Source organism: Eleginops maclovinus, chromosome 18 (genome assembly GCF_036324505.1).
Source record: "Eleginops maclovinus isolate JMC-PN-2008 ecotype Puerto Natales chromosome 18, JC_Emac_rtc_rv5, whole genome shotgun sequence".
NCBI lineage: Eukaryota > Metazoa > Chordata > Actinopteri > Perciformes > Eleginopidae > Eleginops > Eleginops maclovinus.
This window is the reverse complement of record NC_086366.1, coordinates 16,828,917-16,846,726: the sequence shown is the minus strand read 5'-3', so window position 1 is coordinate 16,846,726 and position 17,810 is coordinate 16,828,917. Positions and strand designations below refer to the sequence as shown.

General features: G+C 40.2%; 1 protein-coding gene across 2 annotated transcripts; it reads right to left on the bottom strand.

The window, feature by feature from the left end:
* Positions 1–864: 864 nt before the first annotated feature.
* hnf1ba (HNF1 homeobox Ba) lies at positions 865–16,874 on the bottom strand. Of its 2 annotated transcripts, XM_063907571.1 has the most exons (10): positions 16,187–16,872; positions 13,973–14,172; positions 13,404–13,671; positions 13,085–13,308; positions 7,646–7,800; positions 6,181–6,301; positions 5,909–6,088; positions 5,616–5,734; positions 5,113–5,157; positions 865–2,952 (listed from the first exon to the last, which is right to left on the bottom strand). In XM_063907571.1, the coding sequence occupies exons 1-10, from the start codon at positions 16,564–16,566 to the stop codon at positions 2,932–2,934; spliced, it is 1,713 nt and encodes a 570-aa protein (XP_063763641.1). In that variant the 5' UTR covers positions 16,567–16,872; the 3' UTR covers positions 865–2,931. The 2 variants fall into 2 exon arrangements, with proteins under 2 accessions (XP_063763641.1, XP_063763642.1); XM_063907572.1 differs by lacking the exon at positions 5,113–5,157 and having other exon boundaries at positions 16,187–16,874.
* Between the last annotated feature and the right edge of the window lie 936 nt (positions 16,875–17,810).

Genomic DNA, 17,810 nt, shown 5'->3' with positions numbered 1-17,810 from the left:
TCCAAGATGATGTCAAATTTCAAGATTTAGCATTTTAATGCATTCATTGCATTCTGTTTTGTTTTTGTAACTGTAAATCACAATGAATAATATTAACCATTAGAAAAGACACGATTATACAAGGTATAAGTGTATGTATGGACCTTTTTCATTTAATATTTTTCTGAAGAAATCCTCTCACCCTCATATAGAGATTGAGATATTAACAGATGTTACAATACACTTTACACCAAACTTGCAAAAATACCTCCTGACAACTGATCAGCATGTGCAATATGAAATATAACGCCTAGCCTATAGCCAGGGGATTTAGTTAAAATCAAATATTAACTTGACTAAGAACCCTTTAAAAAGTGAGGCTGTGATTCTTTTCATTACAATAACTATACGAACAGCTACAGTATATATGAGTATTCCAAGTGTCAGTGCAAAATAAAAGCTGAAATGAATTATGCTATCAACATGTAAGGTTCAATGAACTTGCTTGAAATGTAAGGTGCAATTTAGATCTATGAACTTCAAAGAGGCTGTTTGTCTTATCACGCGCAACGCCAAAACATCTTTGTAGAGGCTATAAACACACTTTGAAGAGGTGGAAAATAACCCAAGTAGCCTACTGCACTGAAGTACACATTTAAGGTACATATACCTAATATATTTCCAACAGTCATAAATTACTCTGCAGATTTCAAATGTGCCCTGACTTATTGATGAATATATTATGTGTATAATATATCTTTAATAATATTAAAAAACAGGATTAGTACTACTCTGTATTATAAAACCTCCCACATTTATATCAAATAATTCAATCTATACAATATATCTTACGCCTTGCACCCACACAATAACCAAAGCCATGTATTCATTTTGAAAAAAGAAACTTTTACTTGAAATATCAACATTTTCTCAGAAAGTATAAATAATGATTTATGATTGATTCCATTTTATACAAAAATAATACATTAGGAGGAGAAAAAAAAAATCACATCCTGTCACACAAGTATGAGTGCCCTCTGATCAGATGGCAGTAGGTGTGCCTATAATAACAGTCACACATCAACCAACATAATAATAACAAATGTAATGACCTAATATTGAACAGGAGACTGGATCTGACCCACTAAGGATTCTAATGATTCGCAGGGTTGGAAAAATAGGTAATTAAAATATTTCCTGAAGCATGATTTAGTCCCCATTTCAACCTTTCCCATCGTTGTCCAGCTATGTTAGCAAACCGAAACTTAGAATGTGTGTTGGGACAAAAACTTTGCATACAAAGTCAATGGAGAGAAGTGAGTTTGCCTAACAGTACTAATAGTTGGGGGCGAACAAACAAAGACTCCAAGGGCCAAATAAAGTTAGCCTCCCGCCGAACACACCTTGGTAGTGTGAGCGTGGGCGTCTGTACCCACAGCAGCTGCTCCTCTCCCGAACATTTCTCAACCTCTGTGAATTCCTGTATGATTAGAGTAGCTGCTGTCACAACACTGCCTGCTTTCATGTCCCTCTCCTTCACAAAATACCAGAAGTACATGACTTGTTTTGTTTCTGAATACTTGTCAATATTTTCATCCTGACTCTAGGGGGTCCTGCCGGCATGACTTATGATAAGGAGTTATTAACAATATTTGTCCTATTTGGTATCTCTTCACATTAAGGCAGGAAGTGGGAGAAGGAAAAAGAGGAGGGAGAGTCCCATTCCTGAAATTCACCTGAACCTGTGTGCAAACAACACGGAGGGGAAGGGCCACAGTTAGTGTGTGAGTCAGTCCTCCCTGCGTACATTGAAGCTGAATCTTATTCTTTGGCATATTTGTCACACACACACTCACACACACACACTCACACTCACACTCACACTCACAAACACACACACACACACACACACACACACACACACACACACACACACACACACACACACACACACACACACACACACACACACACACACACACACACACACACACACACACACACATCCATCTGCTCTTGTGTTAGTTTACAGGCAGCTTTATCAACAGCAACTCCAGTAGGCCTATATATATATATATATATATAATTATATAATGTATATGAAATTGTTGGTGACTTCACTGATAGTGCATATTCATTTCCAGTCTCAAGTGTGTCGAGATCTGTGCAGAATCCAGTTATACAAAGCATTTCTTACACCTATTGACACATTGCATAGTCCTTTCAAGATTGTCAATCTTTTCAATCACAGTATAAACATTGAACAACTTGAAATTATGAATCCCTCTGCATTCATCGCCTGCACAAACTGAGTGTGGAGGAAAAATATGGAAGACTCCTTTAAAAGACCAGTAAAATGTCTAATGCATGCATACAAATCAATACAGGGTTATTGTGATTGTCATACAAATCTGCTCACGTGCGAGGCTGTTTGTGAAGGCATCCAGGAACTTGAGTCTTTCAGCCTTCACAGAGGCTGATCACTGTCTCTGTTAGTTTCAGGGTGTCTCCATATTTCCACCTTAAATCAGTCTGATTTAAGTTGTCCCAGAGCCTTCGTTTAAGTCTGCACCACTTTAACAGTTTGTGAGTGCTTTTTGGGTGCTTGATTTTTGTTCCTTTGCAATGTCAGAAAAGAGGGTGATCGGGGGCATAAGAAAAACTGAATACTGTTTTCAATGATTGTGTTTAAAATCATCCTGTTTATCATTTGTGTGCGACCGAGGTGAAGCAAGTCTCTTCACTTTTCAGGTGAGTCTTTTTGTTTTTCTCCCCCTCTGTCCCCATTTCTCATTTTCACCGTCTGGCCCGCTGCCTCTCCTCTGGTTTTGTTGACTGACTCATCATCCAGCGCACCGTTGCCGGTTATTAAGAGTTGTCATGGTTACTGCGGTGAGAGGGTGGAAAAATGTGCTTCCGTTGCCAGGCACCGGTGAAGTCAGGTAGACGCTCTCACCAAGCTTGAAGAGGACACTGAAAGGAGAAGGAGAAAAATGTGAGACAAAGTAGTCCTGTGTTGTATAAAACAATAAAAACAATCTGTCCAGTACCACAGGTTATGTGATGTGCATCAAAGCTTCCTGAAGGTGACACATTTAAATGTAAATACCAGTGGTGGAAAGTAACTACATACAGCTTTAAGGTACTTGAGTTATTCAATCTTATGATACTTTTACAATTATTTTTCAGATTAAAATGAAAAATAAACATAATATCACAAAGGTTAAAGAACTAGTAAAATGAGCTCCATCTTGACAAAGTGCTGCTTACATGGTTCAATAATTACACTTTTATGTATGAAGCATTTTTATTTTTAATGGAGTATTTTACAGTGTGGTATTTTTCGATAGTCCTTTATTTAAATACTTCTTCCTCCACAGGTAAATACAACACCCCTGCACCCTCATGTGCCACACCTGACCAAATACATTCCTCATACCTCCAGACTCTCAAACGCATTGTATCCATTGAAATGCTCTCCTTTTTTAAGATTGTTTGTGGAATTTATTTTTCTCCTGCCTCTCGACGGGTGGAGGTAGTTGACCCTGGTGTGACCCTGCAGCCAGCAAACAACTCCACCTGATAAAGCTGACCCGCAGCTAAGACTTGAGTCATTATACGCCAGGCTCTGAGCAGAGGTGAGTTTGAAACAGACTCGGGTATAATGGAAGGTTCTCTGTAAACAATGCGTTATAAAGCCCGAGCAAGGCTTGTCGTGTCATGAGAAGAAGGCTGCCTCGTCCAAATAAAGCCCTGATAAGAAAATACCTGGGAGACCAAGCTAATTACTCTCTAAATAAATGGGTTTGTCAATTGTCACAGGTGTGTGATGCCCGGAGTGGAAAGTACACTTTATCTCAAGTACTATACTAAAGCAATATTTTAAGTAACATTTTTTTTTTACTCCACACATTGTTAACAGATATATAAGGCAATGACTTGGTATAAAGTGCATTGGTGCTGTATTGATTATTAGATTACTCCATTAGTTGAACAAAAGAAAAAAACATACCAATTAACATAGTTCAAGCTTCTCAAATGGGAAAGTGACATGTTTCTTTCTGCATATTACATTATAGTAAATGTAAACCAGTGTTTTTTGCTTAAAAAACTTGACTGTGCTTGCCTTCACAAAAAAGCCCATGGTACATCAATCTTTATTTTACACATATCCAAAATGTGTCCATCAAATATCTGAAATCCGCTTATATTTATAGTTTATGCAGTGAACATATTTTTTAGAGTATAGTAACTCATATCAAGTCTGTAGTTATATATACTAGTGAACGTATCGATAGCAGTATTTTTCTTGCTATGAGTAAGTAAAATATCAAACTAAATAGAATATACGTGAATATTCAATCTAAAATGTTTTATAATTTTTGTGCTTGTTTTTTACAATAATAAAGGCTTTTTTTATTGGTTTTACAAAATGTTCTCAATAAACATCCAATTGTCCCATAGGCAAAAGCTACACCCTGACCAAAATGTGCCTATACATCCTCAGGGAGATTTGTTACACTTCGTCCCTCCAGTCAGGATATACTGTGTCTGAGCTATCATCCCTTCAACCCATCTGTCTGTCAGTAGCAGCACTGTGATACGAGTGCTCTGACTCAGCGTGGGAAATTGAGCGTGTGAAAGCACCGTGGACAACATTTCAGGCTAGAGCGATCACTGAGAGCAGGGAGAAGTAGGAAAGAGGAAGAGGTGTAATTACCCAAAAAAAACCTCTACCCCCACTCAACCCATCTCATCTCCAGCCTCACTGTAGCATGGAGCAAAGTAGCAGCACACAGGGCTTGAGAACTCTGATTAAAAGAGGGGCTCATTTCCTAATCGCAGAGGTACTCTCACCAGGGAGAGGAAAGTGAAAGGAGGCAACGTTAATCAAGAGGCGTTCAGGCTGATGGAGCAGGTGATTGATTAGACGTCTATTTAAGAGGAAATAGGAATTCTGAGGAGTAAACTATCCATATATCTGTCTCGTGTCTTTGTTTGAAACCACATAAAAACATTGAAATACCAGTAGCAGCTCCAAACAGAAATGCTAAACATTAAAAGAAGCAGTCTGCACACCTACATAAAGGAATTGTTGTGCTTGTTATTATGTTGATTTAAAATTGTATTTACCCAGGAGAGACCCCCGAGTTGCACCATCTTGTTTACTGCAGAGTCCTAATGTGACAGGAATTTTAAAAAGTCAAAACACAATCATAACACACACACACACACACACACACACACACACACACACACACACACACTTCTCCGTGTCATGATGTAGTTCCTGTTGCTTTTAGTGTGTGCCGATTGTGATGTTTCTCTCAATCAGAACAGAGTGAAGATGATGTACTGTAGGTGTATAAACGGGAAATGAGTGTGCTAGTCAACATTTAACAGCACTATTTTAAAAGTTTTGATCAAAAGATAGTACCCCCTGTTGCAATATGTAATATTTCTCAAAGAAACGGCGATAACGCTTCAGATTTACTGCTGATTCTCATGCAAATACCCTAATACTGATCACAGACTTTTGACTTTTTCAATTTAAAACTCACAACGAAAGGCAGACAGTGGTAAGTACATGCATCTAGCTGTGGCCCCTGTGATGTGATATGATGTGAAGGACTCACCGTTTTGCCTGACGACATGGAGCTGAGTGTGCTGAGGCTGTTGGCGTCTGTGACCACCATGGCAGAGGGAAAACGTGACGGGTGGGAATATTGTGGGGGCTCTTGTTTGTGAGAATACACTGAAGGAAAAAGTCAGACAGATTAAAATATATTTCTTCTTGTGGGGTCTTTAAAAACATAGAATGTTTATGATGATCAAAGTTACCGCTTAGTTCAAAGGTAGCAAAGTCACTATTAAAGAACATCTGATCTAAAATCTAGTCATTTGTGAGTAAAGCAAATGTGTAACTTACTGTGTGAGTGTGTGACAGCCATGAACGGCTGCTGGCTCATGTGGCTGGGGGACTGCTGCATCAGGCTATGCTGGTGGGGGCTGTGGAGTTGCTGGGAAAACTGCACCGGCTGCAGCGCTGCAAGGCTTCCCGCCACGCTGTTGATCACTGGCACCGACTGAGACTGTGATGTGTTCAAACCTAAAGAGACACAGAAAAACCTCAGTTAGAACGAGTCCATGGTGGAGTAAATTAAATCAGTTCCTCTCTTTCCGGAGGCACGGAAGACTTACTCTGTGCTATGGCCATGACTCCAGATAGAGGCATGATGAGGTTCTGCTGGTGGCTGTGATGGGAACTGTGGATGTTGGTCAGTGTGCTGACTGGAGGAAGTCCTCCACCTGAACCTGAAATCTGGGGAAAGAGGAAAGAAAGAAAGATACAATTACAGTACTGATCTATTTTTTCTGATATTTCTTACATGCAACACTTTGAGTGTTTGCTATTTAAATTCAAATACATGCATTTTCAAAGTGAAACAGATGTTGGGTGATAAACTGACAGACATAAATGTTGACTCAGTTCAGATAATTTTGTATAACACTGCACTTGTGTAACTCCACTCAAAAACAGCACACAGGCAAATATTGATAAGAAACAAATGTGAAGAAAAAAAAAGACTAGAAATGTAGGACTGTGAACGAGTTTGTGTAGAACAAAGTAACTGTGTGCTGGTTCATACAAATACCTAAGTAAATACAACATAATGCATTTAGTAATGGATATCTGGATTGGGATCCTCCCACTCAGTGGGTCTGAGACTATTTGACTACTGCCAGCTGCCCACAGTGGACAGGCCGCCCAAACACACATCTGCAGATAAGAAACGGCCAGCTATGACCTGCTGCACAATACTCTGCCTGCCCCCGATGTGGTAATTTCACACAATGACGCTTCAAAAGGCAGAAGTATTTGGGTCTGGCAGGGAAGTCAGTGCACATTTGAATATAACAGTTGACCCTGAACAAGATAAGTAGTTTAGTCGGTTTGGTTTTGGGTAAAATGACGATAGAAATCTTTTTTATTTATACTGTTTCCTTTTTAAATCTTTAAACCTAATGCCCTGTTTTTGTTTTGATGTATTTCAGGAAGGCTTTTATAACACCTTACAAAGGGTCTACAGATTATGAATAGCCTTGTGGATCATTCTGACATTGTTTATACCATGTGTACTCATTAATTTACCCTGTCCCTTCTCAAATAAAATAAAGTGAAACTAAACTTTGACAGCAAAGCACACATAATACAAAAGTATTGTTGCACCACTTCTCAAACGCTTAGGGTCAATGCACAGGTTTCCTTGTCACTGATCAAATATTGGACTAGGGCAGAAGGGAGAAACTCTGAAGTTGACACAAAAAAATAACATTGGGCACAATCAAATGTTGGCGTAATTTCTCTGGTAGAACAAGCAGCACTCCACCTGGGGCTCCTCTCTGCGAGGCATTTAATCAATGAGAACAGAATGTTTCTTTGTCAGGTTTATTGGCTGAGCGATGAACATGCCTGGTACACGGTGGTGAAGGCTGTGCCCTATAGTCCACCTTCCAAACAGAGCAGCACAATGTGTTAATTGTTGGCTTTTGCCCGTGGGTCCATGAGAGAGTAGGTCCAGGAACTTGCTTTGTACGTTTATGCTAAACCCAGGCTGGGTCTTATCTAATCTGAAGCCATGAGGACCCAGGTTTGTTCACTCACCATTTTGGAGTCAGGTGACAGCAGACTGTGGCTGTGGTCCAATCCTCCCGGAGACACCTGCTGGAGCACTGACTGGCTGTTGGCCATCCCATTGCTACTGTGGTGACTGATGGTCGTGGAGGAGGTGACCTCACCGGGGCCTTGGCTGTAACGCACTGAGAGAGAGACACACAGTTAGTTTCACTTGTCCTGTCCTACAACTATAACAGCTGCTGGGTCCTACAGCTACATCAGTGATGTATGGCAGAGAGATAGTAGACTCATTCAGTGCCTAGAAACTCCTCTGTCACTCCAATCAACCTGCTCTTTAACTCAGACAGGGGAGGACAAAGCAAACAAACACAGTAACCTGTCTGCTGCTATCTGCGCAGCTCAGCCAAGGCCATTCACTGCGTTGACTCACTCACAACAGTCTCCCTGATCAGAACACAAATGCCAATGATGGCGATCGTAATTTTGTCAGTGTGAAGTTTCACTAGTATCACCAAGCAAATGTACCTAGAGTAGAAGTACAGGTGAAAGTTTTGTTATATTGTTGTGTGTTACACTGTGATTAATTCAGTACAACAGAAAAAAAACATTAGGTTCTCCTTAGTACATTTATCAAACCTGGGTTTTACCATCTTAAGACCATTTTAAATGTGTTTTTTCTTTATGTAAAATCTATGAAAGACTCAAAAGTGACTAGAAACTAACCTGTCGGTTAAAAAAGAGAAAAATATTTTTCTTTCTCATCAAAAAAGTCCTAAAAATGTTACTAAAGTATGGAAGTTCAGTACATCTTCACCTTTTTACAGTGACGTAGAAATGATAACGTAATTCTTCTTTTAAGGGTTATCACTAAATCTTATGTCTAGTCTTCTTGTTGTCTCTCTCTGGAGGCCTGAAGGAATGTTTCACCCCACCACAACTGACAATCAAATTCCTGTTTGCCGATGCAGGCCCCCTCTGATACCAGAGTAAACATTACACAATTACAAGCAATGTCAAACACATTCTTATCCTGTGGTCTCAGCCTCACACAGACACAGAGAGCGGCCCTCCCTCAGTGACAGTGTAGAGACAGACTCTGTTTGCACTCAGATCTCCCATCTTGCCCGAGCCCTCCGTCCCTGACCCAGGTGTGCCTGAACGCCCTGTCGGAGTCGGTCAGACATGACAGGAGGCATTGATATAAAGCCATTCTGAGATAAAAAGGAGGGAGAGGCACTGACACTAAATATAACCAATGAGGGGGACATTGATTTCTTGTCATGACTCGAAACTGGAACAGGATGTGGTGCTATGGTGTAAGGGAAATCAAATCATTTTTCATCGTAAAATCCTGAAATTCTTTAAGAAGTTAGGTGTGTAAAGATTCATGACAAACAGATGCTCTATACTCAAAGCAGTAGTTTGAGAATTAGGAAATACATGCTGCGAGTTTACTTCGAAAAGTGATATCACAGTCATTCCTGTGCCCTTCATAAAAAAGTCACAGCCAGTAGCTGGCTAGCTTAGCTTAGCATAAAGACTGGAAATGGGAGGAAATAGCTTCCTTGGCTCTATTCTTTTACTACAGACACTTAAAATACAGATAACGCGACGTCTGAAGCCAAAGAGTCATATTTCATCCTATAACTGCCCTCCATTTTGTCCAGCCCACAGGCTTCATATTGTCTTCTGCAACATACTAGAAACCCCACTACACTCTACCGTGCCTTGTAAACACCGCCACAGAACAATAAAGCACTCCATTGGACTCATGACCCCCATTGCCACACAATAGAGGAGGACTCATAAAAAGGCAGTTATCTCGGAGCTTGGCGACCTCTTAAAGTGTCAGAGGGAGAAAAGGATGCTATTCAGGACAGTTTTGTTTCTTTGGGTTCAGCAGGCATTCTAGCTGCAGGGAGTCTCATAGTAAGTAGAAGGACTCTCTTCACTAAGAGACTCTTCTTTTTTCTTAGAAAGCTAATGTAAAAGACAGGTTTTCTACAAACACACTGAAGTGATCAACCACTATATGAAATGTTGTTTATAGATTCTGAAAGGCTAAATAATTGATCTGGCAAGATGTGACAATCCATGAAAAACTGAAGGGTCTTTTTTGAGAGCAGGGGGAGGGCGAGAACTTCCGAAGGGGAGTGGTAGCAAAGATCTTCAGCAGGTTTAAAAGGCTCTAGCTCCCTGTGTGACCCATGTAATATCAAAGCCTGCCTCCCCAACCCCAGGCAGTGCTCATTGTAGTACCACTGCATATGACAGACCTCCTGGGTGTCTGCAGGACGTACCCAGGCTCTTCTTTGTGGCTCTCTGGGAGACACAGAGCAGTGGAAAGTGTAGAGCTAGGCCATTCTTTTCTCTGTGTGTGTGTGTGTGTGTGTGTGTGTGTGTGTGTGTGTGTGTGTGTGTGTGTGTGTGTGTGTGTGTGTGTGTGTGTGGTGTGTGTGTGTGTGTGTGTGTGTGTGTGTGTGTGTGTGTGTGTGTCTGTGTGTGTGTCTGTGTGTCTGTGTGTCTGTGTGTCTGTGTGTCTGAGTGTCTGTGTGTCTGTGTGTGTGATGTTTCAAACCGGCCTGGGGTGACGGAAAGCAATGCAACCTACGGATAAGACCCCCCGTACTGTGTCTGATCAGGAACTTCTGAGTCCGCTTGTTTTGTAACAAGCAGAACGATGATTCAGTGTAACGGTGAACTAGCTGCCAAATCGACAGTGGTTAAAGAAGTAATCGTCTAAAAAGACTCCATTACAAGTGAAAATACTGCATCCATATAGGCATAAGTATTATAAAAGGTAAAAGTACTTGTCAAGCTGAAAACATGTGTGACATAAGTATAACACTTTACATTATGGAGTTGTTACCGATATTCCAATGTCCAGGCAGCATCTGACTGCCGTACCTAGTTTTGACTACTTTATATAAAGTGAGAAGTTTAGTGCAGTGGTTTCCAAAGGGATTAGTCCCATTCAAAGGGTCGCAAAATACATCTGATGAGTTGTGAGAGGATTAATGAGGCAGGAACAGGAAAACATGTTGTATTTCTTATAATCTGTGCTTTTTGTAAGGTATTGGAGTTTTATCACTTTGGGGTGTAATTGTATAAAGTTTCAGAGGTTAAATGGCTCTTCAGGGAACATAGCCCCAACCAAAACCTGATTTTTGTAAAGCTAAATCATTTGATACAAATCCTTTACAATGCATTGTCATTTTTTTATTATTATATAACTTTCTGAAAAAATGGAAAAAAGGTTTTAGATTTTTAAAATAAATTAAAGTGAAGTAAAAAGTAAACTATGTCTCCCCAAAATATATAGAGGTTAAAGTATAAATTAACACACAATTGAGATTGTTTGCTGAGTTTATCCTACTGCAATGTACCACCACCACTGCCAACAACAGTTTCTTTCAAATTAAAAATGTAAATAAAGAAAATAAAACTAATAAGTTGTATTTACTAACTTGTTCGAGGAAATTAATGCTTTGAAGTCAAATGCCATATATTAGATTGATCACGTGATATAAGTGGATGAACAGTAGGTAAATACTAAATAGGAAAACACAGGTGCCTGTGCTCATAGACCTGCCAAAAACGTAATCTTGCCTGAAATCAGTTTAATTTCTGAAGGTAAAAAAAGCCACCGCCAAAAATGAACATCACAGTGTTTGACTGTCTATTCAGTTGTGACCGACTGATCAACGAACTGAAACAGAATCAATAAAAATTCGCAAAGTACGAGAAGTTCCTTTGATCTGACCCAGCAGTGACCTCTCTTGTGTGACTGAAGGTGCAGCAGCGGTTTAGGGAGGGGGGGGACTATAGCTTTCTCTGTAGGCGCAGAAGGGATCATCAGTCCTGTCTGGCTAGAAAAGAGCCAATACCTCAGCGGACAGCTCCTGCTGCTTCAAGTCTGCACCCAGCCTCAGCAACTATACCAATGCCCATAAAGATGAGGGGGAGGCTTTAAAATCAGTCCTCCTCAAGGCCCAGCAGAGATAAATGAACCTAGGTTACAGTCACTGCAGTCTTCTAATACGCCACAGACAATGGGACCTCCTGCTGAGGGAGAGTATAGAGAGTTGAAGTCAGAGGAGCCCCTTATCAAAGGCCTGGGAGATGTAGTAGCAAAGGATTTTAATTGTCTATTAAGCATGCATAATACAGGCCGTGCCCTAGCAACGCAATGAGACATCCTGCTGGGATATTATTGTCAGGCCAGGGGCTGACACTGAAAAACAGCTGATGCTGTCGGCAAGATGCCAGCAGGACACCTTGTAAGCAGCCAGCTGAGGGTTTTTTTCAGGGGGTGGCGGAGTATGTTTCGCAATGCACCGACCCTTCCCTTCTACAACCTTATCGCTGACCCCTCTGGCTTGGCAACCTGAGGTCAATGCCTGGTCAGGTGTTCTGAGCAACAACAAAAACTCAAGCAAACAGACAATCACCAAAGGTAAAAAAGCGAGCCAAGGCAAACAGTTTGTTTTCCCTTCAAAGCTCACCTCGTGTTCGAACACGAGAGGACAACAATAGGCTCTGAGTGAGACTCTCAAATCACAGTTTTATGGAGGTGAGTGATGGCACGAAGGATAATGTTCTGCCAGGCCTATCAGCTTTGTTTTTATGTCGTATACACAGGTAGACTCAGTCAATACTAATTACTTAGAATGCAAACATCAGGTGAGGGTGAAATGGTCAGGGCCATAACGCACATCATTTCCTTGTTTTGGAGACTCTTTGAGCTGAGTCATTAGCAACCTGCATGGGAGGAGTAAATGTGGAAATGACGGCGTTATGTCAAGGTAATGTGGATGTGTCTGTCCCCCCTCCCTGACCCTGGCCTGACCCTGGCCTGTCACAGGATTGCTGCCCTTTGTGACATGCTTCTCCATGCTGACTTTGGAGTGGAGATTGCAGGTACAATGAGGATTGTTCTCAGTGTGTTTTCAAAGATCAGAATAACAATGGCATTTGCTCAGCTCACTCACTCACGCTCATTGATCACTTCTCCCCTCTTTCTCTGCCCCTCTGATCACATCAACTGTGTTTCTGACCATTTCTGACAGCGTTTTCACACCAAGGACACTAAATCATGTATTTCCTTACACTATTATCTAAAATGTAGGCGTAAACACTGCAAATTACAAAATTTGAATGCGTACTCTGTCAAAAGTCATGTGGTATTTTTCAATTATAAGTAATGAATCTGCAGACATGACCTTTAAGGGGGGGATCCCCACTAATTTTACCAAGTTTTAAAAAGACCAAGATATTGTTGAATAAGCACGGTTTGTGATGTATGGGTTTTGTGACTTTTCATTTTAAACTGTCTGACAACTTTATAGATGTGCAAAGCCAAATTGGTGGAGTTCTCGATTGAAAACAAATCAGTTATCAAGACACATCTTGTCTGCTTTCTGTGATGCTGAACTGCATACAAAGTAAAGTCAACTGGCATCTTACTTGGAGGTGAAGCGCTGTTCTGGGGATGATGTGGCGAGTTATGTGACAGCAGAGAGTTCATGCTGTGGGACGGTACAGTGATGGCATCCATGGCCAACTTCTGCCTGAAGGCTTCCTCTTTACGCCGGTTGGCGAACCAGTTATAGACCCGCACTTCGGTGACCAGATTTGAGCCGAGGCCCTGAGCTTTGGAGGGGGAGACGCCTCTCTGGAGACACTCAGCCCTGCAGAAAAAGAATTTAAAAAAGAATTAGGGTTAATATTTTGTTTCGGTAAAATGTTTCTAGGAAGGTAGAGGAAGGTGTTGTTTTTAATCTACCTGTTGCACTCTTCTACTAAAGCTTCCCGCTCCTCCTTGCTGGGGTTCTTCTGCCGTTCGTAGGCCTGATACAGGATTTGCTGGGACGCAGGCCCCCACTTGAAACGGTTACGTCTCATTTTCTTACAGGAGGGTTCACTTCCAACCTCCTCACCAGTCTGACCCATGCCCTGACCAGACGGGTTGAATTCTGGGAAAAAAAACACCGGATCCTGATTGCCTTTATCTGTCATGTTGCAGCCAGAGCCTTGCACCGCCTGGTTGAACTCTGCAAAACAAAAAGAGGTTCATTCATTTCCAATTGCTTTCTTTAAATGCAAAACCACAAAACCAAAATGCATATTTGTGAAAGTTTTTCCCATATAATAGTCTTTTCTATCAACTAAATTATATAGTTCTCACTATGATGAATTATGACTACAATTGCTAGGTGCATGTATGTGTCTTCCAAAATGGTGAAGGCATGTTGAACCCACCATGATATTAAACCCAAAAAAGCACCTTGTGTTGCTACTAACTACACATTACATGATGGGGCCAATCTGTGAGAAACTCAAATATTAACTTACGTTGGAGAATTTCCCGCTGTTTCCTGACATACCAGGTGTACAGGGCCGCTCGCTTCTGTGTTTTCATGGGCGTGCCTTTGTTGAGGTGCTGGGAGAGGTGAGACTGGTTGAGCCCTGTGACGTCCACAACCTCCCGTTGGGGGATGTTGTGCTGCTGCATGTAACCTTTGATCATGCGGGCAGCACGCCATGGATCCTCTCTGCGTTCAGATAAAACAGGAGCAGAAAAAACACATTTCACCACTGAACTATACTGCAGTTTTTAGAGGGAAGTTGAAAGCAAAACCAGCTTCACATCTCACATTTATTTGGCTGAAATAAGGGTTCTGATCTTAAATAAAAAATACATATATGGCAAAATGCTTCATTTTAGGGGAAAGAAAATGTGATGATAATGTTTGTTGACGTTTATTTATACCTTTAACAAAATCTACAAATATGGAAGTTCTATGATCAAACACATGTTCCTCCTTAAGTGTTTTTCAAAGTTTCACGTTTAAAAGGTAACAAATCCTCTCACTGACAACCTGTTTATCACTGTTCAATAGGCTGTACATATTTTCAAAGGTTAGTTCAAGTGGATTCAGGCACGTTGAGAAACTTGGACTTAGTATTTGTCGCCTAAACACATAATGTAAGCCTGGGAAAAAGCTTGATGAAGTTTGTGTGAATTTAAAGGAAGCATGAACTGTAGAAATCTCAAAAAACAGCTCAAAACTGAATCAAACTTAAGCAGGTTGACAAAAAATTCTGATAGTACTCAGTTATAAATGTACTTATTTATTATATACTAAAATGTCTGTATTTGGTCAAAGTTAATTATATATTAGTATTATAGTGTTTACTCAATATGTTATTCTGTTATCAAATGTAGCCTACTGTAATTGATGATTAAAGGATACATTGAAGTGACGATATAATTAAACATGCGTGTAAGATTTGATATTTCTTAATATTTTAATTTTATGTAGAAAAAAAACGGGACGACGTCCAGCTAAACGATATACAGTACTAATAATTTCGTTTTTCAGTGAATTTACACCAAGTTTTAATTGAAAGAGGAATTTAGCATTAAAACATGTTCTTACCTGTAGAATCCGCACTGATACTAGCCTACATATAAAACGTGTAATTTCTGCAGCAGTATTTAGGTTTATCAAACACGATTCGGAGGTAAAACGGAGCCATGATCTATAATCCGAGATTAGCAGGCCCAGACACTGACATCGGTAATTATAGTAAATCTACACACGCCTGTTTGTTTTGGAGAATGTGGAGGCCTACATAAGTCTGCGGGTTAAGTGGGAGATGTTAGTTTATAACTTTTGACAATGAATAACCAGATCTCCATTCACTCTAATCACACGCCACTGTGTATCTTTCAGTTGATGATTTATAGAATAAAATTAACAATAACTTAACTACACGTGCGTTAGTTTTGATATACTTCCGGGGGTGTTAGAGCCACAAATACTAGTTTTACAGTAAATACATGGTCGCAGTGGAATAAATGGATTTTGATTTCTTTGGAGGATGATTTTTCGTTTTTTGTTTACTGGCATAAAAGCGGGGAAAAACTCAAATATGTAGTTAATATAATTGTATTATTGTTATTGCTATTATTATTGCTATTAGTATTGCTATTATTATTTATTTATTTTTATGCTATTGATAATTTGTATTAGTATTGTTATTAGTGTTGTTGTTATTATAAGTATGATTAAGACTTATCTGACTTTTCTAATAATGATAATAATTATTGAAATCTTTTTTTATTCTAATTGTCAGACAGACGTGGATTCACTTTCTCTTCGGATCGACCATTGCAGGATTCTTTTTTATCGCGGAGAGGTGGAGTATAGTTAATAATAAATAGATCTCAGTTCAGCTGATATTTTGCAAAGGTAAAGAAATAATAATCCGTGTGGGTAATTAGTAACCAGAATGGAAAACAGAACCACGGCGGGTTATTTTAAAAATGTAAACACAGAAGGGAAAGGCATTTTGCTACTGCTTATAAGGTAGGCCTAGTTATTTAAACAGGCCTTGTTCCTTAAAAATAAAAACTTAACAGAAAGTGCATTTTGAGTGAGCTGAAATAAACAATAACCCTGAATATGAGCATATTTTCACTTCCCCAATACACCCTTCCAAATGCGATTTAACTTAATTTTAACTATTTTTTACACTTTGAAAAAGTTATGTAAAACTTACGCCAACATGCGATCCACCTCCGCCCTCTGCTCCGCAGCCTCCTCCGTGTTGAGCGACTGGAGCTCCTTCAGTATTGGCGGGGTATCGAAGTCGTCCCCGTCCTCGGAGCCCTCGTCCCCGGACAGCTTGCCCTTGCTGTGCCCGTTGGTGAGCGTGTGGAAGACGGGCTTGGAGTCGGAGTCCGTCCCGTTCATCTTGCCGCTATGCGGAGGAGCGGGGGACATGGGCAGGCTCTCCAGTTTTACTCCGAAGCCCGGCGGGCTGGGGTCCATATCCTCGAGGGCCTGGATCAGAACATCTCTGGTTACTCCTGAGTCCAGCAAGGCGCTGAGGAGCTCATGCTGCAAGGATGTCAGCTTGGATACCATTTTAGAGAACATTAAAAACACAACATAGGCTTGCTGTGTGCGCGCTGCAACAGAGTGAAAAGGGGAAGATAAAGTGAGATATTACAAAAATAAAGCTACAAAATAAAGTTCCTTTCTTCCTCTCTGCTCCAGTGTTGTGTTAGTTTGCGGCTGCTGACACCTGCTCCGAGAAGCTGCTTCACTTCCCTGTTGAAGGGGAGGATGGAGCTACTTTGTCATGATGCTTTCTGAGTGCAGGGGGATATAAAACGTGGTAATGAGTGGGCCGGCTGATGGGAGCCTTATGTAAATCCACTGAATAAGGCCCGCTCTGGGCCGAGGTAGACATGTGTTTACACTGCTGCACTGCTGCTTTTATTGGCTGCCCTTATCAGCAAAACTTTCATGGACTTTGGACCCTGTTGTACTATACCGCACAGAGACTTTTAAGAAAGCGAGCTGCACATATTCACACCGCGGAGGAAGTTCATTTTAAATAATGCCTTGAAATAGCTCTGCGAGTACAATCTATATTATTTATATATTTATTTCCTTCAATTATATAAATTAGTTCGGAATATAAGTGTTTTCAGTGGGATAATCTATGTTAATAAGCTTTTGATGTCCTCATTAATTCAGCATTGTTTTTCTTTATTAAAGACTTTATAACCTCATTAGTTTTAGGAAAATCTCACATTAGAGGGTGATAAAGAAATGCCAATGTATTTAAATTATAACAAATAAACAATTTGCACGTTAAAGTTTCCCTGAAAAAGCAGCCATTAATTAGTATCAATAATATCAAAATCCATCGATTTCTATTTTCAGAATTACAATAATAATACAATATTTTATTCGTTTTCAACTTAACACATCATGTAAGCTAACTGCTGTTTGTTTCAAACCTTGAAAACGTGGGACAGGAGTCCCTTTTAAAGGTTTTAATTGCCTCAATTGTCTCTTATCTGTGCACAATGACACGACCATATAACAAATATTGGTCCCTTAAATTGCTAAATGAAACGATTCAGGTTTATGTCACTTTGCAAATTTAGAAAAATACCCATAAAACTTCAATTCACGCAGCAGTTAAACAAACACTTAATCATTAATAAGAGCAGGGTGATGTTATTAGGGACATTTTCACCTTTGTTTCCTTGTGAAAGTTCTGTAAATAAAACAATAATAAAGCTCTTTAGCTGTTTATCTTCTTTAGTTGTAGTTTAGGCTACCTCGAAAACAAAGACCGACAGAGTGTGAAAGTCACAGAGCAGGTG